This window comes from Nelusetta ayraudi, unplaced genomic scaffold, assembly GCF_046127955.1.
Source record: "Nelusetta ayraudi isolate G7.1 ecotype Tasmania unplaced genomic scaffold, CSIRO-AGI_Nayr_v1 ptg000133l, whole genome shotgun sequence".
NCBI classification, from domain to species: domain Eukaryota; kingdom Metazoa; phylum Chordata; class Actinopteri; order Tetraodontiformes; family Monacanthidae; genus Nelusetta; species Nelusetta ayraudi.
Genome location: NW_027466183.1, coordinates 69,939 through 97,538, shown reverse-complemented (window position 1 = coordinate 97,538; position 27,600 = coordinate 69,939). Strand labels below are relative to the sequence as shown.

The following is a 27,600-nucleotide window of genomic DNA, read 5'->3' as shown; positions in this document are numbered from 1 at the left end:
ACTCAATTTTCCGATGCGTCTTTTATTTCCGGTCACAATGAGCCCAAATTAATACATAAGCACACTTAAATAATTGTCAAATTTTGACATACGTTCAAAGTACGTTGAGATGAACGTTCCGTTGCACGCGGGCAGCTAGAGGGGGCAACATTAGCATGTTATGCTAGGTGTACGTGACTGCGCTAGGTTTTTAAGATTTGTGCATTTGTGGGGATTATGGGAAATGAAGTTGATTTTCCGTAGTGACTTTTCCAATATGCTTTTTATGGTCTCCTCCTCCTGGTAACGGTGGCAACATTCTCCATCTGAATACCCCAGGTGCAAATTCAATTTATAGGTTAGTTAAGAAGTCAGTGAGCCCTTTCTGCAAAGTTTAATAATCATTGTATTCGTCATGACTTGTCACACCAGTTTTCTTCACGGGAACCCATAAACCTCTTTGGAGCTTTACTTGCCGGTTCTTAAAATAATGGGGCGCAACCAGGTGGTTTTAAAAAATATTGCATTACGAAATAAATAGTCTTTTAATTTACTTGAACCTTTGAATTATCTAGAAAATGAGTACCAAAGATTTCAAAAATATTTGTATAACCTTCGTTGTTTTTTTAAGGTGCATTACAAATTGTAAGTGACCTTCTCAAAGAACATGAGCACATCCTCACGTAATTAATTTCTTTTTTTTTTCTTTTTTCTTTTAAAGTTTATTTATATTATAATTTTAAAACATGATCAATCCAGTGCTGCCGGAGCACCGAACATGAAACCAGTGTGCATTTCATGCAAAAATGAATTAACTTGCGTTTTAAGTCATATACAAGCCCATTTATTTTAGAGTTTGAAAAACACATCATTATTACAACTACTACTATCATGATTATTACTATTTCACCTCTCGGGTAGTTCTGGGACAGAAAGATTGACAGCAGTGGTCAATCTCTATCGGTTATCCATCTTGGATTCAGGGGGACATTACCTGCAGTTACACCTACTGACCACTGAGCATTAAGGTATGTTAAGGAATGGAAAAAGTTTTGGCCGCAAACTTGAGGGACTTTGACGTTGACTGCCTTTTCAGTCGCTCGCATTCCAACCTAACAAAGTTATATAGTATGTCTTTCTGATCATTAAGCTATTCGCCTTGCATTTTAATTCAGCTCTATAAGAATGTACATGTCTTTTTTTCGGAATTTGACGTTTGCCATCGTAAGATAGCATTAGCGATTCCCACACATTTGAATGTTTTAGTCACACGTTTGGCTCCTGGCTCGCCGAAAGTGTTGGACAAGGAGCTTCTGGACCCGGTGGACGTCTTGCTTTCTCTGGATGATGTCAAGCCAGAGGACGGGGACAGCAGCAGCAGCTGCAGCAGCAGCCTCCGTCTCTATCTAACATGAACTTTACCTGAACCACGCCTGGGCGCCCAGCTCAAGTAGGTCATACTCCCCTACTCAGTAACAGTAAGCCCTGTATGAACACTCCCTTCACCATGTTCCAGCCACTTTCACTGTTTGTCGTTCTTTTCACTATTGAAGTTAACAGCTGCTGGAGCTCTGCAGTCAGACATGGCCAATCGCCGTAGCACAAGTTTTTTATTTATTTTTTATTCAATTTAAACACTATTGAGACACAGGGTCTGATTTACAGGAAGGACCTTTTTTGGGGTGGGTGGGCAGAGACGTTGCTGGGCTCCAAGCAAGAAATCCCTGGGGCCCCACCTCACCGATGCACGGCCAAAGAAATTGGTTTTTGCAAACATAAATGCAGATAAATTGAAATAAATACCGAAAAAATAGATTAGTGGTTCTCAAAGTGAGGTCCAAGGACCACCAGATGTCCCTGAAAGCCCAGGCCTATTAATAATTGTAAATAATCTGACACCAACAAAGATATATAAAATATGAACTTTTCTTTATTACAAAAGTGCACTGCAAATTACTTAAATTTTAAATATAAAAAAAGACTCGTGGCTGCTGCTAGCTATCCAACACAATACAGGAACTGCTCCTGGAATGGGGGGAGAGCAAAGGTCAACACACTGAGCCATTGAAGACACTCTGATGGTGCTTTGCTTATTTACACATGTCTTTAAAATATACACTACAAAATCTAATATATACAACATATACACAAACAGGGATCTGAGGACTGTACACGGTGCAGAGGAGAGCTCCATCAGCTGAAGAACTGGAGATTCTGAAACACAAAGAAACAAAACATGCAAACATGAGTGATGTGTGCTAGCAACCTGGTAGCCTGCACTGTCGGATGGATGGTGATGCTAATTCTTGAGAACAGCATTTCTTTTCAATTGTAAACATGTGAGACCAATATTTGCACAAAATGAAATTGTATTTTATTTCATCTTTTTCTTAAAAAGGTCCTCCATCTCTTTCTCGTATTAATTATTTCTCTGGAAGAATCATAAACGTTGTGTTCCCATCATCAGGTTTTCATGAGGCCTACCTGGCACTGCGATGGAGGCGTCCATCTGCCGCTCCTCTTCATTCTTTTACTTCGACCCTACACGAAACCAGAAAAGGTCTGAGATCAGTAGGCAGAAGCATGTCTTGTGCACTCTGATGGTGCTTTGCTTCCACAGTTGTGGTGTAGTGTTGCACTGTGACTCTGTGTGGTGTACATACGTAATTGAACGTGGCCGACCAGCCTGGGTGCTGCTGGGAGTGGAGCTCTTTCTCCACTCTGGCCTTTTCATAGTATCCATCCTGCTCCTCCTTTGACAGCGACCTCCTCTGAGGGCACACAGCAACACCATGTCAGCAGGTCCAGTCTTGGTGCATTAAGTTGTATAATAGCTATGAATGAATCAACACATCTCAAACCTGTAAACAGTTCACTCACCATCTTGCCCAGAACGGCATTGAGAGCAGCACTGTCCCTGATTTTCAGGTCTTCCATGACCGTGATGCGCTGCTCTTTTCGGGCTTCTTTTCGGGCTTCTTGATGTATGGGAGGTCGTTTTCTCCGGCAAAACATAGTTATGAAAGCTACCAGGAGTGGATCATAATCGTAATCTTTCAAACTGAAAATACAATAGAAAATCGAAAGCCTGTTCTGATGGCACAGTAAACATAACAATTAATCTTTAAAAAAAAATCTTCACGTACTCTGTTTAAATTTATAAAACCTTTTAATTTGAAAGGATTTAAATGAACTTCCGGGGCTTAAATGAACTTTCTGTCCAAAAGCGTTTTAATTTGAAAGGCTTTAAATGAATTTCCGGTCCTGACAGTGCATGCGGTCCTCTCAGTGCAGGTGGGTCCTGACAGTGCAGGTCTGCAGCCAGACGCTCTTGAAAATTACATTATTGGTTGGAACGTTGTCTGAAAAGGGCGCTCGGACCTCCTCGGCCAAAAGGGCCTGGTCAGCACCTGCGCAGTCGCTATAGGAGGGTGGGGCTTCGAGAGAAAGTTCACTCATCGGTAAATCACACAATGAGCGCAAGTTTCCAGACGTGGCGACGGTGAGTACAGGTTTGTCGAGGCCACAGAAAAACGTTTTCTCCGCCATTTACACTGTTTCGCATTTGTTTCGGCTGTGTTGTAGAACAGCATGAACATGTTTTTCAGCGACTGTGGCGCACCGACGCCTTGTTTCACGCTGCCCTCTGCTGGTGAAAACCATGAACTGCGCTCACTCAGTTCGACATCATCGCTACTAGAAGCTGTGAGGTCAGGCCATGCTCATTTTTAGCATCACTTTTACACCCGTCCTGTAAGTCTCAAAGACGCAATGAAAACACAACCAGTGAGCTTCTGACGCTATAGTTTCACACACCAAAACATCAGTCTATTTTGTCTGTGTGGAAACGGAGAACCAATTTACAGGATGGTTCCCAATATCTACAGCGCTGCTGGTCCTGCTCCTCAAAGTGCAGTGATGAACCCAAAGTAAGAATTAAGTTTTGCTCCAAATGTACTTAATTCTCACGACGCTTGCCCACAATCCATCCAGCGCCCAGGGGGGCTATTAGATGCTCAAAAAGATTCAGCTTTTTTCTGGATTCAGTTTTGTTCACTGTTGTTGTTTTAACATTCTTTTAATTCTTTATGTTTTGCCGCAGAAAAAGAAACCGCACGGCCGACCATCCTTATATCAAAACGCCCATGAATGCGTTCATGATCTTCAGAGGAGAGCAGCGCAAGAAGGTCATTGAGGACCTGAAAATCAGGGACAGCGCTGCTCTAAATGCAGTTCTGGGCAAGATGGTGAGTGAACTGTTTACAGGTTTGAGATGTGTTGATTCATTCATAGCTATTATACAACTTAATGCACCAAGAGTGGACCTGCTGACATGGAGTTGCTGTGTGCCCTCAGAGGAGGTCGCTGTCAAAGGAGGAGCAGGATGGATACTATGAAAAGGCCAGAGTGGAGAAAGAGCTCCACTCCCAGCAGCACCCAGGCTGGTCGGCCACTTATAATTACGTATGTACACCACACAGAGTCACAGTGCAACACTACACCACAACTGTGGAAGCAAAGCACCATCAGAGTGCACAAGACATGCTTCTGCCTACTGATCTCAGACCTTTTCTGGTTTCGTGTAGGGTCGAAGTAAAAGAATGAAGAGGAGTGGCAGATGGACGCCTCCATCGCAGTGCCAGGTAGGCCTCATGAAAACCTGATGATGGGAACACAACGTTTATGATTCTTCCAGAGAAATGATTAATATGAGAAAGAGATGGAGGACCTTTTTTAAGAAAAAGATGAAATAAAATACAATTTCATTTTGTGCAAATAGTGGTCTCACATGTTTACAATTGAAAAGAAATGCTGTTCTCAAGAATTAGCATCACCATCCATCCGACACATCACTCATGTTTGCATGTTTTGTTTCTTTGCGTTTCAGAATCTCCAGTCCTTCATCTGACTGAGCTCTCCTCTGCACCGTGTACAGTCCTCAGATCCCTGTTTGTGTATATGTTGTATATATTAGATTTTTTTGTGTACATTTTAAAAACATGTAAATAAACCTTTTTACTATTTTTAACATCATGAGGTTGTATTGATGTTCTTCGGGGGTCAGATTGAAGTCTAAACATTTATAATATTTAATGCAGCATAAATTAAAAGCTGCCAAGAGATGATACAAATATTTTATTGATACCTCTGGTAATAATTTTCTAGACAATTCAAAAGTGAAAGTAAGTTTTAAAAGAAAAAAATGTATTTCTTTTCTTTCTGCAATATTTTCTGAACCACCTGGTGGCACCCCATCCTTTAAGAATGTGCAACTGAAGCTCAAAGGTTATAGGACCCCTACAAAAAAAACAACAAAAACGACTGACTGAGGAAAAAAAAAATGAATCCAACTTGAATTCTTCTCTCAATTATCAATTTAATTTGCAGGAAAAAATTATTAACAAGAAAATTACCTTACCCATAATCCCCATAAATGCACATAAAAATCAACTCCAATGCTGATGTGCAATAATCGAGGATACCAAATATGTCCTGTTGCCATTTCTTTTTAAAGTAGCATGTATTGGAAGCCCACAAGACTCACATAATCATATATTTTACTTTTTAACTCTTTGGTGCAAAATAAATAAAAAACTCATGTGCTGTTCTTGTTCACTTGGAAAATATTTATTTCTGCTCATCTTTTGCAAGACAAGGTTCAGGACTTGAGTGTTTTCACAGCTTATCTTCCTCTCGCAGCAAATCCACGCGACGAGAAGTCCTTGGACAAATACAGACATTTAAATGATTTAAACTGGAGTGCTAATTTTGAGTGCCCGCTACCGGATCTCCCCTGAAACGCAATAAAATTGCTCTAATCAAAACAAATCAGGCAGGTGTTGGCTTTTAGGGGAGGGTGGAGGAAACTTCAGAGACTCTTCCGTCCTCTGAAAGGTGCCTGGGAGGAAGCTCACTGGCCCTGGGCCTTGTCAAACAGAGCCTGCAGCTGCTCCTTGCTGGTGGCCTCCTTCTGCTGCATCAGGTCAGCGTGGCCCTTGGTGACGCCCCAGCCATCAGGTTTGGACACGGAGGGGCAGAGGGGACGGCCAGAGGCGGGCTTCAGCTTCTCCCAGTAATCGCGGCGAGCCCTGCAGACGCAAGTCGGCTTCATTTAAAACCACAAACGGAGATGAACCTGAAGGCGTGTTCCACGAAAGTGGATGAAGGCGAGGAGTCTCTACCTGGCTCTGACCCAAGGCTTGGTGTGCATCTCCAGGCCAGAACCCCAAATGCTGTGCTTCTCGGAGCCAGCAGGTAGGATGCCCCTCTCCTCCTTCACCTCCTCGGACAGGGCGCGGATGTGGTAGGGCTTGAACCTGCAGCAGCCGCCAATGTAGCGGATGCCAGCGTCGTAAGTGTCACGGGCGTATTTGTGCATGTCCCATGGGGTCAGGATCCTGGGCTCAAGACCTGCGGGAGACAAGGCGGCTTTTACACCAGCGTACTCAGAGACCTCAATTTCCTGGTCCTGCCTAATGATGCAATAGACAAAAGTATGGTCAAAAACTAAGGTCAACGAGCTCGTCAGCATGCTGAAGCTAAAATAAGCCACATCAGTCTTTTAAAAAACGACTGTGTGCTTCCCCAAATAGGACACAGCAATCAGAAACCAATGCAAACACCCAATTTTGTTTGGCGTGTGCAGGCCAATATGATCGGAAGGAGGAGAAGGTCCACACAAACGCAGTCATTCATGTCAACAAAAGCACGAGGGTCATCCTGCCACACGCGCACACTCACTGAAGGGGAACTCTGGCAGGTCGATGAAACCCTGGCAGCCGCAGTTTGGGGTGTGATAGGCCAGCGGCTGGCACATGTAGTGAGCCTTCAGGCCGGCCTTCTCCACGCCTTCCTTCATCATCTTCACAGTCTTCACGCAGGTGTCCGGGTTGAAGTGGCAGTTGATGCCCACTCAGCCTCCTCCACGTGCTCAAAGTACTGGGGGCAGCGTGGCCCTTGGTGACGCCCCAGGCAGCCAACAATGTACCTCTGCGATGAGGACGTCCACGTCCTTGATGACGAACACACCCAGCTGCTTCTTGATCTGCACTCCCTGTGAGCCAGGAGACAAGGACACACAACCAACTTCATCAGATGGTGCGTGCACGTGTAAGTGCAAAAGAAACACCTTGTATGCATCAGGGACAAGTTCCTGCCTCTGTCTAACCTCTCTTCTCCAGGGCGAAGACGAAGCCTCCGTCCCCGATAACCATCTCGTCTGCATCTAGGCGCACACAAAAAAGGAAAGTAAAGAACAAACGTTATGATTTTCATGGGGGAAAAAATCTGTGCTGAGACAGAGAATAAAACTGTATGTTTTTCGGGGCTGGTTTGAGCTTAGTCAATACTTTTTGTTTTCCTTCTTGTCTAGTCCAGAGATTCTTTACAGGTTAACAAATAACAGATAATTATTTGCTGCAGGTGCTTTATTGTTGTGTCTCTGTTGCCCCACCAGAGATCTCAGAGCTCTAGTGGCATTTTAAAACATATTGCAATTTTTTTTTCTCTCGAGAATATCAAAGAAATGAGCAATATCAGTTATTTCTGGTATAAACATGATACTTGATGAGGGTTTCATTTCATTTAAATTAGGTGTCGACTCACCCTCTGCATGCTTGATTTGGCCCTGTCCAGAGCATCTTCATTGCCCCTTCTGCCTCAGCTCATTCAGGCTCTGATAGTCAGAAAAGGTGTGTGTGTGTGTGTGTGTGTGTGTGTGTGTGTGTGTGTGTGTGTGTGTGTGTGTGTGTGTGCATTGTGTCTCTCTGCCAGTCTGTGTTGGAGTCAAGCCCCAGCATCCAATTGCAAGGTCCATCCATTCATATATTGTCAGGCACAGTTCGATGTAGAGAAGTTTTAACACATATTTAACAACTGGTGCCGTGCTGTGCATCTGGCCACTTTCTCCCCCGGAGCCGGCTGCTCTCCTATTGGCCGCGCCTAGATGTCGTCACAGCGCGTTGACGCCCGATTTAAAAATTTTTAAATCGGGCGTCAAGGCGTCAAGGTGTCAAACGCCACCCTTGCGCTCTGCTCTGCTCTCTGCGTGCGTTGCGCTCTGACGCCGACGTCGCACATACACAATGAATGGCTGCACTGACGCCACCCTGCGCTTGACGTGTTCAGTGTGTAGGCACCTTAAACCGCTACTCCACCCCCCCATGCTTTGCACCCTGCGGTTTATACAACGGTGCGGCTAATCTATGGTTGTTTTTACAGCTAACGGACACTAGGGGACCTTCTCAACTATGGATTTTTGGGGTGGGCGCTCGGGAAAGAGTGAGACGGGCAGCTCGCGAGCGCACAACGACAGCAAAAAGTGGAAGCAAATAACAGAACGAGAGCCAAGACAGTTTGCGCAAAGGAAGTTAAAAAAACAAAAACAAAACAAAACTTTATTTGTAGTTTTCATGCACAAACCCTCACTATGGAAAACAAAGGAAGAATTGCATATGATGCAGCTTTTAAGTGAAAGGCAGTCGATCTGGGTAGGTCGCTCGCGCTCTCGTCTGTATGTTCTCCTGTGCGTCGCTGCCTCGAGTCCGACTCCGTACCAATTAACCGAGGTGACCAGCGGGACCCCGCAAACAGGATCCGCGGTGCGAGTCCAGAGTCGCAGGCTCGCAGCCGCCGAACCGATCCGCTCCGCGACCCCGTTTCCTGACGAAACACCTGCGGCTTATAGTCCAGTGCGGCTTGTATATGTACACATTGGTCCCCCCCTCAAAATTTAGCTGCTGCGGCTTATATTCAGGTGCGCTTTATAGTCCGGTAATTACGGTACTCTTGTTTCAAAAACACACACACACACACACACACGTCACTGGTCTCATCAGTGGCATGAAAACATTTTAAATAGCAAAATAAGCAAATAACAAAATACATTGAATTAAATGAAGTGAGGAATCTTCAAAGCCGACGGTGAAGCGGCCGCCGCCGCAGCCGCCTCGCGCACAAACAGGTGGGCTCGTTCTCACATGAGCCAACACAGAGAGAGAGAGAGCGAGATAACGGATTGACTCCTCCCATTTAAAAGCGTTCCCATCTTTGTTGAGTTACAACAGGGGGTCCCCAAACTACGGCCCGCGGGCCACATCCGGCCAGCTGCATGTCTCTGTCCGGCCCGCGTGAAGGCAGTCATAATCCCAGTGTATTTTGTGTAGCATAAGTGTGGCATAAACACTGTTCCTGCTTTTGTTGTGGTTTGCTGTGGTGTGTGTGTGAGAGTGATCGGTGAGAAGGGTGCAGTTACCCACTTCTACCAGTGGAGGTCGCGTTCGCCCCGGGGGAATAACGCTAGAGAGGAAGTCTCTCAAGTGGCTCGTGAGAGCTACGTGGAGCAGAACTGTAGTAGAGGACGTTAACATGTGTGTTATCTGTTGTGCGTCCACCAGAAAACCAAAATAAAAGCTTCTAAAGAAACAAAGAAAAACAAAAAATAAATGTGTAGTGCGGGGTGTCTCTCTTCGCAACATTACCACGCTACATATACTTTCAAAATAAAGGAAATTGAAGTTGACGTCCGAGCTGGCCCGGGGGTAAAGGTGTTCTACCGACAGATTATAGCTCCGAATGATCTACCGTGGTAGGCAAAATGCTTAGCACTGTATCACTGGGTGCCCGAAAATTGCATTGGCGATGGTGTTCTTAATCATTTCAGGAAAAGCCAGAACAAAAAGAATAGCTTTTCCAAAAAAATCCTATTTTGCCAATGAATTTCTTCATTTAGAAAAAAGAAAATTTACAAATAACTTGCACCTATCACCGTCCTTGAGTCCTGTCTTTTGTGGTTAAACAAACAGAAAGTGAACGACTCTTGACAAATGTGTTTCTTTTTTTATACAGTCAAATCACTGTAACCTTGGATCAGGGGTCCCCGAACTACGGCCCGCTGCGTGTCTCTGTCCGGCCCGCGTGAAGGCAGTCATAATTCCCGTATTTCCAACCAGCATCCCCCCCCCCCCCCCCCGCCCCACCGCGTAACTTTGCAAACACGTTAGCGTAGCACAAGACAGCGATAGCGCGCTCCCGCTCCCGTTCCCGTTCCCCCACTCAACAAAGACGTTAGCGCTATTTCCAACCAGCCCCCCCCGTCAACGAAAAAAAATGCCGGGACGTTAGCGCTATGTTTCCAACCACCCTGATTAATCACGATTAATCACAATGTATACGCAAAATCCATTCGGGCTTTCCGAAGGAGTAATATTGACGCGCATGCAAAAATGACTCTTGACAAATGTGTTTGTGTTGCCAACCACCATTGTATTATTAAGATTTTTAGCATATACAATTCAGACTGTAAGCAATCATGCATCTCAATGCCTCTGCATAGCGAGAACCTGAATTAGATGCAGCACGATGGGTCAGAAAAACAAACGTGACGTGCTTTGTTCTTCAATTTATTCACTTTTTTTTTTCTCCCATGGCAGTTGCACACTTCCGCCGACAGACAGAAGCTCATTCGTATTTGACGGTCAGGTTGGGCAGGATGCTGGTCCAGAATGTCACGAAGGCCATCCTCATCTTGTCCCTCACGTAGTTTGCATTCATGTCGGAGTGGATGTCCACGTACTGGTGACCTGCGCTGGTAAACTGAGGCCACGCAACAGGGACCGCGGATTCACCGTTGTTAGGATCGCTAGTGCAGGAGAGGGTGGAAAAAAAGGTTCAGGTCAAAGGTGAAATTCTCGTCTATCGAAAGCTTGCTCTTATGTTCCTGTCTGGTCAGAACTATACCCAGTTCTGGCAAAGTTGGTCCAGTAGGCGATCATGTAGCCGGAGACGTCCCGGTGGCTGGGCCAGTATCCCAGTGGCGTGGTGAACGGCTTCCCGAACACATACTGCAGGTCGTCGGCGTGGTCCGCTCCCATCCAGCCGGGGTAGGGCGTGAGGAGGCCTCCCATGCGATTGGGCTCGGAGAAAAGGTAGGAGTAAGTACGACCGGACCTTTGAAATGATAGACGACGTAAAGTGAAGCGCATGAAAATAAAAAACACTTCAATCAAAGTTTATCTTAACTCTCAACTGCCCTCTGATTGTCTCGTTTATACAAGGTCACTTTCTCATTTTCAGTCATCCGACCACCAGGGGGCGAACACAAGGTTAAGACTTCATTAAGCTGCCGAAATAGCAAGCAAGCAAATCCTGCAGCAGCGGCAGGAAGTGCTGCAGCTGGGGAGGGAGAGAGAGAGAGAGGGGGAGAGACAGAGATAGAGAGAGAGAGGGGAGGCAGAGAGAGAGTGAGAAAGAGAGAGAGGGGGAGAGAGAGAGGGGTGAGACAGAGAGAGAGAGAGGAGGGGAGGGAGAGAGAGAGTGAGAAAGAGAGAGGGGGGAGAGAGAGAAAGAGAGAGAGAGGGGGGAGAGAGAGAGAGTGAGAATGAGAGAGAGAGAGAGGAGGAGAGAGAGAGAGAGAGAGGAGGAGAGAGAGCGAGTGAGAGAGAGACGCGATGTCGGGAGCAGACAGTACAGCAGCATCTGGAGGTGACGACCTAAGTGCAGACTTGGGCAAACCACGGCAAGGTCACGTCCTCACTTGGCGTGGGAGGCGTGCAGGTAAAGAGCAGCCTGGGTGGGAACCAGGAAGATGTAGTCTGTTCCAATGGCAATGACGGTTTTCTTGATGGTCTCCTGGCTCGGATTGGTTCCCCAGTCGGCGACGTACGTCGAGTAGGCGTTGTCTGCGCCGACTTGGCCCTTCTCTTTGGTGTAGGCAGCCAGGAGCTTCCTCACATTTTCACTGCAAAGAAGGCACAGAAGTGAGGGCTTCCTGAGCGCCGGACAGCCAAAATACATATGATTGTTAGGCCTCTGAGGCATCTCACACACTAAACCAGGCATGGCCAAACTATGGCCCACGGGCCACATCCCGCGGCGTGTCTCTGTCCGGCCCGCGTGAAGGCAGTCATAAATCACACATGTTCTACAATATGAGCGAAGTCTTTTCTTTTCTGGTTCCGCAGAAGCCAGCAACACACTTTTACAAAATAAAAGCACCAGAATCCAGAATCCAGTCTTGCTTCGAGGTTCTTTTTTTATTCACTTTGTTCTTTATCGCAATGACCTCCGATGCTCACCCCACCACACCAAGCCATCCGAGGCGCACAGGTCAATGTCATTAAATAGCGTCGTGGCTACACCCCCGCAGTGACACACACACCCCCTTCCCAGGTGTTAAAGAAGTGCGCACACAAATATAAACAGTAGAAACTCACGGCTAGAGATGGGCGATATGGACTAAAAGTTTTATCACAATAATTTCTGGCATGTATTGCGATAACGATAAAAGTGACACTAAGAAATATAAAACAATTCAACTACATGTTTTGGGATTATTTTTTTTTTGAAACTGCATATATTTGAAACCGCACTCGGAAAAAAACCTGCGTTTACACGAAGCCGTATTAAAATAAATAAATAAATAAATAAATAAAAAATAAATCCCAATACGTGGCTGGAAACGACTGAAAACGATGCAGTACCTATGCCCGGCCTGGTGTGGCCCCGCAAGTTTATTCCTTGAAGGCGCCTGAAGCGCGCCGTGTTTGCAGAAGCAGTAGCTCGCTAAAAGCGAGCGCCACAGAGAACAGAAAGAAAGATCGCTCTTGAAAAGACGATGTGGATAAACGACAGAGTTCAGTAAAGAGTTGTGCCAGCAAAGGTTCGCTCACATTTTTGCGTTTCCTGCGCAAAGTTTGCCGTGTCAGCAAAGTTACGTGGCGGTGTTTCAACAACACCCTGGGAGAAATATCAGGGAGGTACAACTGCCCTTTGTGATGTCACGAAAGGGGGATTTGCCCGAGCTTACTTACACGGGTGTTTCCAGCAAGTTGGAGTTAATGGAAGGCACATCCACAGCGGTAAAGAGGTGTCCGTCCATGTCGTTGACTCCTGCAATGTAGTCAATGTCTGCTGCATTGTGGAACAAGTTATGAGGCTGATCAGGCAGGAAGTCACCGTCAACCACCGGGGACAGGAGCAAGTTGTATACAATGGGATCTGAGAGGGGCAGGTAAAAAAAAATGACGTTACATTACATACATATATTTAATTTATTTTAATTTGAGAACATATGCAATGCTGCTGGTTGGTTTGAGGTACAACTCAAAGGGGAGGTCGGGATGTGGAATTACTCTGACGAAACACCTGCGGCTTATAGTCCAGTGCGGCTTGTATATGTACACATTTGTTTTTTTTCCCCTAAATTTAGCTGCTGCGGCTTATATTCAGGTGCGCTTTATAGTCCGGAAATTACGGTAGTAATATTTTTCAGTGCAGTGTTATCAGTCACACATCTACTGTGTGTGAAGTGAAGTGCAGGCCTTACTGTCGGGTGAGGCGTCCAAGCTGATACTGCCGGCCATCGTTAGCTTCACAGGATCTGTCATCTTCAGACAGACTGCCATCCTGCTGTCAGTGGGGCAGCCGACCTTCACGGCAACCTGGGGAGGGACAGGGTTTCACGTCAAGTTTCCAGGCCGTGTGCAAAAGTGAATCCCAATAAGTCAGTGGTTTCCAAACTGTTTTAGCAATGGGCCACATGACATGACGGAACTGCATCATCATGTCGGCGGGTCACGGTTCGTTGATGGGGGTGGGGGGGTGGGAGGGGTTGTAAACATAGCGCTAACATCTTTGTTGAGCGGGGGGACGGGAGCGCGCTACCGCTGTCGCGCTACGCTATCGTGTCGGCAAAGTTACGTGTGCGGGGGGGTTGGACATATAGCGCTAACGTCCTGGGGGGGGGGTGCTGGTTGGAAATAGCGCTAACATCCTGGGGGGGGGGTCTGTTTGTATAGCGCTAACGTCCCGGCATTTTTTTGTTGACGGGCGGGGGGGGCTACGCTATCGTGCTACGCTATCGTGTCGGCAAAGGTGGGTGGGGCTGAGGGTGGGGGGGGAGTACGACCCCTGCAATAAATGAACGGCATACCTCCTCGGCAAACTTGCGCGGGTTCTTGTTAATGGCCCACGGGCAAAGGGCGACTCCACTCTGGGAGATGGCTCGCTTCACCATCCCTTTGTTGTGGGGAGTGAGAGTCTGTTGGGGACAAAAACTACAGGTGTGAACGCTCCCGAGTCATTTTTAGTCAACTACAATCGAGTAGTTGTGCACTTTAGAAAGAGCTCGTCACCTGAAAGCTGACGCTCGCTCCACCTGCAGACTCTCCAAACAGCGTGATGTTGCTCGGGTTCCCACCGAACGAGCGGATGTTCCTGTACACCCAGGCGATGGCGGCCTGCTGGTCCCACAGACCATAGTTCCCTGGCGAGTATCAAAACATTTTCACAGAGTCTATAGCAGGGGGTCCCCAAACTACGGCCCGCGGGCCACATCCGGCCCGCTGCGTGTCTCTGTCCGCCCCCCACGTCAACGAGCGCTACATTTCCACCCCCCGACGATCGGAGTCGAGCCTCTAAATCCAACCCCTCACCTGGCAGGTCGGTTGCCCCGGTGCTCAGGAAGCCCAGGCTCCCGACGCGGTACCCCAGCGTGACGACGATGACGTCGCCTCTGTCGGCGATCTCTTGCCCGCTGTACAGGTAGTTGTCCAGGAAGTTGGCGCCCATCGAGCCTCCGACGAGGAAGCCGCCTCCGTAGATCCAGACCATAACCGGCAGATTTGAAGACACTGGACCAGGGACCAGGACCGGGACAGGGTGACCATGACATCATTCTCAAAAAACTTTGTAAGCAAATGAACCGCCCAGCTCTGGATAAGGCAGCCCCCCTTTACCCGTTTTGCCTTGAGGAACCCAGATGTTGAGGTACAGGCAGTCCTCGCTGCCCATGACGTCGGTCAGGAGAAAGTTTAGCTGAAGACATCTCGGCTGGTATTTGGTGGTCTTGAGAATGCCTGAGGATGGAAGGCATTGCGACGTCAGGATCGTCGTGAGTGGACACACTTGGAGTGTATATAAAGCAGTGACAACCGTGTATCGGACAATGTTTACATCAGGGGTGGCCAAACTTTATTCGCAATGGGCCGCATGACAGAACTGCATTGTGTTGGTGGGCCACAACAGTTTTGTTGACCAGGGGTTGGGTTGGGGGGCTGGTTGGAAATAGCGCTAACGTCCTGCCATTTTTTTCGTTGATGGGCGGGGGGGGGGGGGGGGGGGGCTTGGAAATTGCGCTAACGTCCCGGCATTTTTAGTTGACTGGGGGGGCGGAAGAAGCAAGCTATCGCTGTCGCGCTACGCTAACGTGCTACGCTAACATGTCGGCAAAGTTACGTGTCGCAAAAGTGTCGTTGGGGGAAAGGGGGGGACTTGGAAATAGCGCTAACGTCCCAGCATTTTTAGTTTACCGGGGGGGCGGAAGAAGCAAGCTATCGCTGTCGCTGTCACGCTAACGTGTCTGCAAAGTTACGTGTCGCAAAAGTGTCGTTGGTGGGGGGATTTATGACTGCCTTCATGCGGGGTGGCCGGACACAGACAAGCTGTAGTTTGGCCATGCCTGATTTATATTTAGTTCAGTTTTCAAACCCATTTCATAATTTATTAATTAGTTAAATGTGTACGTGGTCTAAAGGATTTCTGCCTGAGTTAGTGTCCCGTTAATTGGGTCATCTCCCCCCCCCCCTCAGTTGGCGGTCAACTCACCATCCCAGCCTGTGTGACGCTTTGGCTTCTCAAACCTTCCGGGGGCGTCAGCGAAGGGAATCCCCTTGAACACGTCCATGTAGCGGCCGAATCTGATGCGGACGTTCTCCCCCTTCACCTGCCCTCCTTCGGTGGTCACCACCCCGAGCTGCGCAAAGTGATGAACGAAAAACAGACAAAAACACACAACCAAAGCTCGTAGTTTTCATCAAATTGTATCAGTGACATGTGGTCCGCCGAGGTATGCTAATATTCAAATGTGCCTCTTTGGCTGTTGTGGGAAAAGCATACATTGAGTGCAGGTGTTTAACCCTTTTGTCGGGCACTCAGTGAAACAATTAGGTTTAAAAAAAAAAAAAAAAAAAAAAAAAAAGTAACTACTAGTGTGCCAATAAGGAAGAAAAGCAGATATTTTTTTCACGAGGTGACTATTAAAAATTGTTTCATTTAAGCTAAATCAGTCAACAAAAAAAAAAAGGTTTCCATTCACAGTTCCCCTGGCACGTTTTAGAGAGTAATCTTATAATTATTAGAACATTAATTAATAATTAATCAATGTCAAACTTGCATGGTTGTACTCACTGAGGCGGCAGAGGCAGCGTGCAGGTAGCCAGCGATGGCTGCTAGGATCCAGAGCATTGCCATAGTGGACGAATGGCTAACCTGGCAAAATGGTCAGGCACACTTTTATAAAGGAAGCCCCCCCCCCCCCCTTCAGACACCTGACCCGAGAGCAGTCTGCAGCCCCTCGTTTTTCCCACCGTTAGGTAACATTATCAGACCACCTCAAGTTCATTCATCTGCCCTCGTTTTGTGCTACAGAAACCACACACTTGATCCAGGACATCCACCTCATCATGTTTGTATCCGTGGAAGCAGCAGTAGTGTGTGTAGATGAAAAAAACAAAAAAACAAACAAAATTATAATATAAAAAAAAAGACTTTTTTTTGTATTATATAATTGGATTCAACCTTTACTCTACTTTTTTTTTTATATCACAGACTTGGAAGTTATTTTGTTTACATTGCCAGTTAAACAAAAAAAAAAAAAAAAAGACCTTAATGATGCTTTGGTGGTGTTTGGTGAGAGTTGTGTTTTGGAAAGGGGACGCCTCCTGCCAAGTTGACACAGCTGCTGTGCCGGGCTGGAAGTCTCACAGTGTACAGCTCCAGTAGTCATGAACTGATCTACTGTGTCTAGCAAAGCTGTAAGGTCTCTGGTCTGTCAGCGCTAGTTACGCATGCAAGTTAATACGAGTATATACAAGAGTTACCATAGTTACAGTGATGATTGACGGATGCACACATGTAAACAAAACCAAATATATATATATATGTATATATATATATATATATATATATATATATATATATATATATATATACATATATATATATATATATACATATATATATATATATATATATATATATATGTATATATATATATATATATATATATATATAATTTTTTTTTTTATATATATATTTTTAGAAAGTTCACTCAATGTTTTTGATTAATACATGGTGGTGGATTTCCGCAGACAAAAACTCGGCACCCCGACACCGGTGAACATCAAGGGTACAGATATCGAGATGGTGACATCTTACAAGTACCTTGGTGTTCACTTGAACAATAAACTGGACCGGCCTGATAAACACGACAGCACTCTACAATAAAGGCCAGAGCAGACTCTATCTGCTCAGGAGAAAAGATCTTTTGAAGTCATTTTGTTTACATTGCCAGTTTAAAAAAAAAAAAAAAAAAAGACCTTAATGATGCTTTGGTGATGTTTGGTGAGAGTTGTGTTTTGGAAAGGCAACACCCCTGCCAAGTTGACAGATGGAAACGGAACGGTTGGTGAAAACGATGTAATGCGTATGCCACACCGAAACGTGGCGCTGTTAACAGACGCCGACACAGCCACCGGACCCACGATTTAGAAAGAGGGCATTTCCGCTACACACTAAACACACAGAAAACAAAAAAAACGGCGAGTAGCGGGGGAAAAAAGTGAGTCTGAGGTTTTATGAGGTTTTGTAGTAATATTGCCAACACATCTTGACGCGCCTGCAATACAGAGACAACTCCACTGGCCGCTATCGTTGTTGTTTGTGCCGCTGCATGCCGTGTTTTTTCCGGTCACATGACAAGTGACGGTGCGATGACGTCATCGTTTTACAAGGAAAAGACGTTTTCACCGTCCACACGGCAACGATGTGGCAACGGCGAAACGGCTCTGGGACCCGTTTTCAAAAAACAGCGTTTCGGGGGACCCAAATTGCTGTTGCCGTGTGGACGAAACGCCGTAACGGTTAAATACTTTACCCTTTCCACCAAAATACGTTCCCGTGTGGACAGGACCCCAGCTCCAGTAGTCATGAACTGATCTACTGTGTCTAACAAAGCTGTAAGGTATCTGATCTGTCAGTATATAGTATATACAAGAGTTACCGTAGTTACAGTGATGTTTGATGGATGCACACATGTAAACACCCCCCCCCCCAAAAAAAAAAATAATAAAATAAAATAAAAATAATAATAATTAATTTTTAAATATATATATATATTTTTTTCCATAAAGTTCACTCAATGTTTCTGATTAATACTTTTCATACTTGTGACAAAAATATTCTTACAAGATAAATGGGTGCAACCTCTCGGCAATGCTTAAATGTTTTATTATCCAAATAGGCTTTTTCCACTGAAGTTGATTTGAAATGAAACTGCACTGGTCTGACTGCTGGTCACACACAGGTCATGTTCCTGCCCTCCACATCCTTTATAGCAGTTGTGGCCAAACTACGTGGCGTGTCTCTGTCCGGCCCGCATGAAGGCAGTCATTAATAACCCCCAGGCCGTAGTTTGGGGACCCCTGGTGTATACAATATTGTAAAAAAAAAAAAAAAAAGAAATTGGCCATTCAGTTCCCCTCACCAAAGCACTGTAATAATTTTATTGTGACTGCAATTGGATTTCATGGATATGTTTGAAGAAAAAAAAAACACACAGAAAAACAAATATATTTCCATTATGATTTATTAAAAAACAACAACAACAAAAAAAGAAAGTCAACATCAACATTTAAGTGCAACAGAAACTCATCATGAAACATTAAAAAGCTACGGGGGACCCAAGATGCACTTCTCTGTTTTCTAAATATAGTCCAGCATTTCAGTCTCCATCTCGTTCTCACTGCCCTCCGACGGCTGAAAGTCTTCCTCCTCCTCCTCCTCCTCCTCCTCCTCCTCCGCTGCGGCCTCCTGCCCTCCGTCCCCTCCCCTCTCCGGGGAAGCGGCGTTCAGCAGCGCTCTTCGTCTGTGCTTCGTCGAGATCTGTGGCGACTCTTGGGGAGGGGGGTTTAAACAGAAACATAAAGCGGTGGTGAACCAACCAATCCGAGTCCACCGGTTCCCACCCGATGATATGGTCTCTTACTGGAACTCTGGGCCTTGATGACCCTCTTGATCATGACAGACATCACGTCTCTCAGCTTGTCCTTCGTGCCGGGCAGGCACCAGCCGTCGCGCTCGTCGCACACCTCCTCCTCACCGCTGTTCTGGTCCACCACCTGTCTGATGCTGGGTGGGGAGGGGGGGGGGGCAATTAGCGCATGCAAAGTGTATTCACAAGAGAGGTGAGCAAAGATACAGACTACATAGTGTAATATTCAGGCATGGGCCAAACTACGGCCCGCGGGCCGGATCTCTGTCCGGCCCTCGTGAAGGCAGTCATTAATCACCCCCACCCCTACCCCACCCCACCATCGAAACTTTGCCGACACCTAACTTTGCCAACACGTTAGCGTAGCACGACAGCGTGCTTCCCCCCCCCGCCCCCTGTCAACGAAAAAAAAGGCAGGACGTTAGCGCTATTTCCAACCAGCAACGCCCCCCCCCAAAAAACAAAAAAAAACAAAACAAAACTGTTGTGGCCCACCGACACAATGCAGTTCTGTCATGTGGCCCATTGCAAATAAAGTTTGGCCACCCCCCCTGGTGTAATTGGTGGTACTCCACAACGTTACCTCTCCTCATCCAAGTCGCAGAGCTGGTAAAACATCTGTCTGTGTGGAGGCAGCATGCCATCTCGGAACACATAGGACGACTCCTGCGTGAGAGTTGATGATTTGGGAGGCTCGTGTATAAAGAGGCTTACAAAAGACAGATCATTGCAACGAGCCATCTATTAATTCAGCTCCACTTCACTGACCTTGAGCTGGAAGGACACCGGCACTGTATCTCGGCTGGTGCCGGGAGCTTCCTGAGATGGAAGCTCCAACAAGCTAGCAGGTTGGGGAACTGGGAGGAGAAAAAAGAAATAAATAATAAATTAAAGCTTCAAGCAGCGGTTGCGGGACTGAGCCGCCGTGGCCGACGCGACCCCTGATGACCCCCGTCCTCTGCCGACGGTCAATTTTCAATGTGCGTCGACTTTGGAGGGCCGTTGCACGAAAACGGTTTGAAAATTTCACTTTTTTTTATGATTCTTTGTAACCTAATTTATAATTTGTAATCTATTTATAACGTGCATTAATTACTTCAGCTGTGCATATTTTTCACTGTTTTTCTCTGCATAGGCTCTTGTTCACTTATTTCTATTTCTATAGGCTCTCTTGTTTATTTACTTTTTTACTTTATACTGTTTTGCACTATTTTAGGTTATTTTTATATGCTCTGTTCACTTTATTCTTGTTTGCCCTATCTTCTTGGCTGTTGTAACACCTAAATTTCCCCGTCGTGGGATGAATAAAGGTTTATCTTATCTTATCTTATCTTATGAAGTCATTCTATTTGTAAATGTCATACTGTATTTTCAAGGCCGTCGGACTTGCGCTTTCTGAGCCTTATGTTTTTAATGTGAAAACAAAAAGTGGAAATAAGTCACTTCCTGTTTGTCGGGCAACCAAAGTGAGAGCGTACGAAATGTCGGGCTTGAAGAGACGAACGCGTGGATATTTTTTTGACCTTCCTAGTGGGAGCTAGGGCCATTTGTAATTCTTGGACTTCTGTAGTTGGACGCCTCTAGGGGGCGCTAGAAGTGGAATTTTGCCCTTTTCTCTTCATTTTCTTTCATTGTGTACCAGTTGCTACCTCCGTGCCGAATTTGGTGACTTTTGGAGCATGTTTCCCGAATTAAAGCTGCAAGCAGCGTTTGCGGGACTGAAAAAGGAAAAGTAGCGAGTCACGCCGGCCTTACTCACCCACTTTGTTGAACGTTATGGGCAGGCAGTAGTTAAGAGAACTCCGCTTGGGCTTCACTGGCATGTCCGACATGGAGTACCCTGGAAGTGGGCGTCGATGTGACGGAGTCAGTCAGAAAACCCACCAATGAACAGAAAGTGTGTGTGTTGCGGCAGCCCCGTCCGTCTGTCCCTTACCATGTTTGGTGCTGCAGCGGATTCTGAAGTCCAGCAGCTGGTACTTCTTGGACTCTGTGGTCTTTCGCGGGTCGTAGCCAAGCCTCACCCACAAGCTCCTCCACGGCCCCGTCACCTGCAATGAACAAGTGAGAAGGAAGGACGGAGTGCTTGAGCGTCCGTTTATAACCGCGTCCCCCTTTCATTTAAACCAGGGGTCCGTTAGCGCTATATTTCCAACCAATCCAATATTCAGGGGTTAATATTTTAATTTAAATCTGTGAGTCCTTTCTTTCATATATTCTTGGATTTCCGCCATGCAGTCTTACCGACAAAAACCTATATTGCTTTCTCTTAACCCACTTAGCTCACTCCAGGCATTACACAAGACGAAAAAAAAAAATAAAAACGCGTCATCTTATTTGTTTTTGCTGACACACTGTTGGTTTCTCTGGCACTCACCATGTAGTAGGCTAATATGGGCAGCAGCAGCTTCAGTTTATCAGGCTGGATGTTGATGTTGGCCTTCACAGCGTTCCGTGACCAGATGGGCCGGCTCTCAAACATCTGGTCGCCGAATCAGATATGGAGGGGGAAGGGGGGAGGGGGAGAAACCAACCAATCAAGTCAGACCTGTGACTTGCTGTAGTCAAGAAGAAAAAGAAAGATTACTGCCTCAAAGCGTCATGTGACAGTCGTCGCTGCGACCAGGACGAAGGGCAGCCGATAATGTTTAATATTTTGTTCAATTGGGGGTGACGCTAGGGCTGCATGATTATGGCCAAAATGATAATCACCATTATTTTTAGTCAATATTAAAATCACGATTATCTATCACGATTAATGCTGGTTGGAAATTGCTCTTGCTTATTTCGTTGATGAGGGAGGCAGCACGCTATCGCGCTACGCTAACTCAGCAAAGTTACGTGCCGACAAAGTTTCGTTGGGGGGGGGGGGCGGTTATGACTGGCTTCCCATGTCTGCACTTAGGTTCTCACCTCCAGATGCTGCTGTACTGTCTGCTCCCGACATCGCATCTCACTCTCTCTTTCTCTCACTCTCTCTCCCCTCTTTCTCTCTCTCTTTCTCTCTCTCTCTCTCTCTCTCCCCCCTCTCTGTCTCTCTCTCTCTCTCCCCCTCTCTCTCACTCTCTCCCACCCCCCCCACTCCCTCCCTCTCCCCCCCTCTTTCTCTCCCTCTCCCCCTCTCTCTTTCTCTCTCTCTCACTCTCTCTCTTTCTCCCCCTGGTGGTCGGATGACTGAAAGTGCTTGATTTGACAGCTCAATGTAATCGTGGCAGCCAACATCGTGATCGTGATTAGAATTCCATTAATTGTGCAGCCCTAGGTAACGCAATTTATTTCCTCGATCATTTGAATCTCTTTTTCGAAAGGAACGAGAAACATGCATCATTTCTGCTTTGTCTCGTCATTCCTGGCACTCTGGGGAAAAAGTAACAGCAGCAGAGTTTCACTTGGAGAGGCGCGCAGACCTTTCTCAGCTGCTCTTCCACCCTCTTGTCATTTTCCTTCTGGCAAACCCGCTTCCAGTTGACCGTGGCCGCCTCCAGACACTCGGCGGGCACCACGGGATCGACGAAGGTGATGAAGATGGCGTTGTGGGGCCGACGGGCGCGATTCAGGCCGATTAAGTTCTTACTGCTGATGGGCTGTTGGCTACAAAAGACAAGGGGATTGGAAAAAAAAACCCCGGAAACATTACAAAACATTGTGGGAACCAGCCTGTACGTGTGTACACACACACACACACACACATACACACACACACACACACACGCAACCGTTCAAAAGTTTGAGGTCACTGACTCGTTTCTGCATTGGACTCCATTATATCAATTTTATGAAATAATGATCTTGAATGCCCTGCGATATCATTACAAATACGCGAAAACGGTGAAGCTGGTCTTCACAAGTATGGAAACATTTTTGTGTTCAATCAAAACCCATTTCCAATTCCTAATGAAGTGTAATTGAGAACGCAAAATTCTGTGCGAAGTGAACAAACTAAAAGAAGAGGCTGTTTTAAAGAGTCGAAAAAAATAAACCACGATTTTTTTTTTGTTTACCGTAACTTCCGGACTATAAAGCGCACCTGATTATAAGCCTCAAGAGCTATATTTGGGGGGGGGGGGGGGGGGGGGGGGGGACAAATGTGTACATATACAAGCCGCACTGGACTGAAGGTGCCTACACACTGAACGCATTTTTGACGCGGTCTGACGCGCGGTATGGCGCAAGTAGGCGCAAGCAGGCGCAGACCTGGCGTCAACGCCCTGTGACGACACCTTGGCGCATCCAATAGGAGAGCAGGAAAAACGAAGGAAAAACGTGCCTCGCAGTGTCCCAAGTGTAAAGGTGCCTACACACTGAACGCGTCAAGCGCAGGGTGGCGTCAGCGCAGCCATTCATTGTGTATGTGCGACGTCGGCGTCAGAGCGCAACGCCGCGCAGAGAGCAGTGCGTCGCGCAAGGGTGGCGTTTGACGCCTTGACGCCTGCGTCAACGCGCTGTGACGACATCTTGGCGCGGCCAATAGGAGAGCAGCCGGCTCCGGGGGAGAAAGTGCCCAGATACACAGCACGGCACCAGTTGTTAAATATGTGTTAAAATTTCTCTACATGGAACTGAGCTTGACAATATACGAACATAAAGTTGTTGTTTTTTTCATATATATTCGTGTCGGGACATTATCGCGTTGACTTTCATTTTATTTTGTACTCATCTATAGTCTAGACAACACGGAACGTACTTTGCACGGGTTTTCGGCAAAATTGATAGCGAAGCACTGAGTAGCAAGCGGGAGGATGTTGTGTGCAAACGGTGGGACAACAAGATTTCGTTCCACCGCAGTTATTCAAGCCTCCGGTGCCACCTGAATGCAAAACACGTAGCACCTACTACGAGCACCGGAGGTAACGAGAACGTCAGAGCGCCCAAACCAAGCAGAGTCGCCAACCCGATACATATTTTTAAGCTAGTCTTGAGTCCCAAAACTCGGTGTCATATCAAATGTTAGGCGCGACAGAGCGACAGCGTGCTTCTGCCCCCCCCCTGCCCGCCACGCAGGAAACGGGGTCGCGGATCGGTTCGGCGGCTGCGAGCCTGCGACTCTGGACTTGCACCGCGGATCTTTTTTGCGGGGTTCTGCTGGTCACCTCGGTTAATTTGCAGCGACGCACAGGAGCTCACAAAAAGACGAGAGTGCGAGCGATCTCGCCAGATCGACTGCCTTTAACTTAAAAGCTGCATCATATGCAATTCTTCCTTTGTTTTCCATAATGAGGGTTTGTGCATGAAAACTTCCTTTGCGCAAACTGTCTTGCTCTCGTTCTGTATTTGCTTCCACTTTTGCTTTCGTTGTGCACGTGCGAACTGCCTGTCTCACTCTTTCCCGAGCCCACCCAAAAATCCATAGGTTGAGAAGGTCCCATAGTGGCCGTTAGCTGTAAAAACAACCATAGATTAGCCGCACCGTTGTATAAGGCGCAGGGTTCAAAGCATAGGAAAAAAGTAGCGGCTTATAGTCCGGAAATTACGGTAATATAAAGCTTTATTTTAGAAAGGTTAACTCTTTTTTCCCCACAGTTTCAAAGTATTTGATTTCTGACATGATGGCTGCATATTGCAACACTTGATATTCGCTCTCTAAAATCATATTCAATTAGGCATTCAAGGCAACAACTGTCAAAGCCACCCCATTGTGTGTGTTCAGCGCATCCCGACTGATTGCTGTGCACCGGAAATGTAATAATGGAGTTCAATACAGAAATGAATCAGTGACTCCAAACCTTTGAACGGTATGTTATTGATGTGCCGGAAAAATGGCAATATAACCAAGCACGACATCAACGCAACAATTTACCCAGGTATTGACTTTGGTTTGACATCAGGCCTGTAGTAGTAATCCACTGGGTTGTCAAGGCGAGAGAAGATGGCCGGGGGGAGGAAGTACGGCATCGGCTGCTCAAAGAAATCCTGGCTCTCTGCCTTGCGGAGGATGATTTGGTCGTACAGAGACGTCACCTTCCCATGTTCTGAATGCACGGCGAGGCACTGGAAGTCGGCCATCCCTGTGGGGGGAATTTACGCAGGACAAACCTTGACGACCCCTTCGGAAAAATGATTTTGGTGTGAAACTCCAAACTGCCGCGTTTTTCTCTTAGAACCCCCCCACCCCCTTGCACACGAGACAGAACGGGAGCCCCAACCTTGGAATTTATACGTCGTCCCGATCACGCCGAGGATATCCATGCGGACCTCTGCGTCCTCGGGGTTTGTCTTCCTCACCCGCCGGCGCACTCTGAGGAGGAGGTTGCTTGAAGAGACGCGGTTTCCACAGAGGGGGTGACAGAAGGGGTCCTTGGGTCGGTAGCGCAGCTCAAGGCGTCTGTTGGGGATGGCGAATGTCTGTGGGGGATCAGCATCCAAAAAATGAACACAAACGCATTTCTTCCCAGAACAGAACAGAATAATCAAGATAGATAGATAGATAGATAGATAGATAGATAGATAAATAGAATTTAGGCTAAAAAGCGTGCCCCTACCTCGAGTTATTTAGTTAAAGCATTATCTTCACACATCAATAAACAAATCACAGGGTGGGAGCATTTCTAATATTAATTATGAAGGTCTACGCTGAACATTATGAATGATTAACTGGCTAGCAGCGTATCAAACGCACTTCAAGAGACAGTAGAGTAATATGCCATTGCTTACTTTGGAGACCGATTGTTGACCTCCCAGGGTCTCCAGCATCTTTTCCACACTGGTGACCACTGCCGGATACTCCACACACACCAGTCTGTCGGGCCGCAGCTCGACAGTGGACGAACTGCCGGGAAGATCTTCGGATTGGCCGGAAAAGGTGAGCTCTTTCAAGGTGAAATCCAGCTTGGGCTCATCGGCTTCTGCCATTTTGCCTTTATTATTTTTTTTTTTTCACAGATGAATGCGGGTAATCATTGCAGCAGGAAAGGAAAACATCACAAAAACCTCCTCGGCATGGCAGTTGTTTTTTTTTTCTGGGCCGGTGCAAAAATAACGCCGGGCGGAAACACGAGCTCAAACATTTAGTTCCGGGAGAGGGAACGTGAAAGGAACAGAATGTTATGTTTCAAACCAGCAATTTCACTAAATTATGCATTTGAATAAAATTGCAAAGTTGACTTGAGTGTCAAGTTATGTTCTACTTTACTTTGACCCGTAAATTCAAGTCCAATAAAAACGCATGTAATGAATTACCAAGCATAAATTCCTCCCGCTAAGTACCGTTGCAAGGAATGGAGAAGGTTTAAATATTTTCCCCCACAAGGTGGCAGCACACAACCAGGAAAAAAACACAACGCGGCTCAAGTTTTGGACACTGGCGATAAATTGTGTCTCGGCGTCAAATAACAAAAGAACACTTTTTTTCCACGAAAGTTTTTTTTTTCTCTCTTTCTTTTTCAAATCTCACGTGACGAATATTGATTGTTTAGAGCGAAATTTTAAGCGCTGTCAAAATATAGTTTTTGTTTATCAAAGGACATGGGAGACACGCAGTGGCGTCAAAAGACATCAGTTAAGAGGATTTATGGACCGCCCCTCCCACAAACTGTCAACACACACTGTCGTCCCCTCAGAGAAGAAAGGGAACGCTGAAGAAACAGTTGAGTCTGAGTGTTTACCAGGTTATTTGAGATTGTGTCGCGGAGGCAATTATTGCCCGGCGTGACACTATTTGCTTTGATTCTAGTTTGTCTTCTTTCCTCGTGCCTTTAAGGGAAGGCTTACACACCGGATTTGTCATTGTGTGGACCCCCCCCCCCCCCGGGAATCACCTTTATTCTTTGGTCAAGAATTTTGGATTTCGCTAAATAGTTTTTCTTTTAAAAAAATAGATAAAATAAAATAAAACATTGTTAAAATACCTAATAACTTTATTATTTGCACGTAACAATCTTCAAGATAAGTATTGTTGTCTCTTATGAGCGAACCCACAACCTTCTTGCTGTGAGGCGACACCGCTGACCACTGCGCCACCGTGTCGCCGCCATTACTGAGACTTAAAAATTCTAAAAGTGCTTTGGAAAAAACAGTATCCAGTTGCCTCCTGCTGGACCTCCAATTTGTTTGGAAGTGGACAAAAAGAAAGGCGGCACCCCGAGCGGTCTCAACGGCTGAATGAATGGAAGGCGTCGTCGCGGGCCGAGGGGAGGAATCAGTGGCCCTTTGTGACATCACTGTTGTTGATGATGTTTTTTTGATTAGTTTGTTTCGACCTCTGTGTTTCTTACTGTGGGACCAAATGATACAAACACAACCCCCCATAGTCGCGGAGCACGTCAAAAAGTCTCGGCGTCTGGTGGCAGGGATATGAAAAGGAGGGCCTGTGACAATCTGTTTGCTGTGGTAAAGTTGGGATTTTTTTTCTTCTAAAGGGGGCCCGTCGGAATATTGGCCCCGGTTCTTAGCGCTATCTCGGTGGACCGCCTTGCGCACTCCTCCCTCTTCCAGCCGTTGCAGTGTGGGGGAAGCCGCGATAAAGTTATCAGACATTTCAAGAACCTGCTGCTGTCAGATTTCCCACCCCTCAGCTCCCTCATTACTCGGACCTCTTCACTCTGCACGTCGCGTGTCTCGCTATCCGTTTTGCCAGA

General features: G+C 46.5%; 4 protein-coding genes and 1 pseudogene across 4 annotated transcripts; 1 reads left to right on the top strand and 4 right to left on the bottom strand.

Moving 5' to 3' along the window:
- Nucleotides 1–2,167: 2,167 nt before the first annotated feature.
- LOC142904870 (transcription factor 7-like 1-A) lies at nt 2,168–2,935 on the bottom strand. Its single transcript, XM_076051227.1, has 3 exons — nt 2,860–2,935; nt 2,643–2,750; nt 2,168–2,520 (listed from the first exon to the last, which is right to left on the bottom strand). Exons 1-3 carry the CDS (start codon nt 2,914–2,916, stop codon nt 2,443–2,445), a joined length of 243 nt encoding a protein of 80 aa, XP_075907342.1. The 5' UTR covers nt 2,917–2,935; the 3' UTR covers nt 2,168–2,442.
- Nucleotides 2,936–4,016: 1,081 nt separating this feature from the next.
- LOC142904859 (transcription factor 7-like) lies at nt 4,017–4,977 on the top strand. Its single transcript, XM_076051217.1, has 4 exons — nt 4,017–4,226; nt 4,336–4,443; nt 4,566–4,622; nt 4,868–4,977. The coding sequence occupies exons 1-4, from the start codon at nt 4,068–4,070 to the stop codon at nt 4,886–4,888; spliced, it is 345 nt and encodes a 114-aa protein (XP_075907332.1). The 5' UTR covers nt 4,017–4,067; the 3' UTR covers nt 4,889–4,977.
- A 608-nt stretch (nt 4,978–5,585) lies between these two features.
- Nucleotides 5,586–7,619, bottom strand: LOC142904858 (betaine--homocysteine S-methyltransferase 1-like; annotated as a pseudogene).
- Nucleotides 7,620–10,431: 2,812 nt separating this feature from the next.
- On the bottom strand, nt 10,432–16,280 carry LOC142904860 (bile salt-activated lipase-like). The gene is made up of 11 exons (XM_076051218.1): nt 16,165–16,280; nt 15,583–15,730; nt 14,715–14,834; nt 14,412–14,609; nt 14,112–14,242; nt 13,910–14,017; nt 13,304–13,418; nt 12,789–12,975; nt 11,513–11,716; nt 10,717–10,926; nt 10,432–10,618 (listed from the first exon to the last, which is right to left on the bottom strand). The coding sequence occupies exons 1-11, from the start codon at nt 16,225–16,227 to the stop codon at nt 10,438–10,440; spliced, it is 1,665 nt and encodes a 554-aa protein (XP_075907333.1). The 5' UTR covers nt 16,228–16,280; the 3' UTR covers nt 10,432–10,437.
- Nucleotides 16,281–18,604: 2,324 nt separating this feature from the next.
- Nucleotides 18,605–26,157, bottom strand: LOC142904844 (general transcription factor 3C polypeptide 5-like). The gene is made up of 11 exons (XM_076051200.1): nt 25,679–26,157; nt 25,171–25,369; nt 24,825–25,032; nt 22,435–22,618; nt 21,405–21,509; nt 20,964–21,078; nt 20,787–20,867; nt 19,796–19,884; nt 19,611–19,693; nt 19,022–19,164; nt 18,605–18,929 (listed from the first exon to the last, which is right to left on the bottom strand). The coding sequence occupies exons 1-11, from the start codon at nt 25,874–25,876 to the stop codon at nt 18,739–18,741; spliced, it is 1,596 nt and encodes a 531-aa protein (XP_075907315.1). The 5' UTR covers nt 25,877–26,157; the 3' UTR covers nt 18,605–18,738.
- Nucleotides 26,158–27,600: the final 1,443 nt, after the last annotated feature.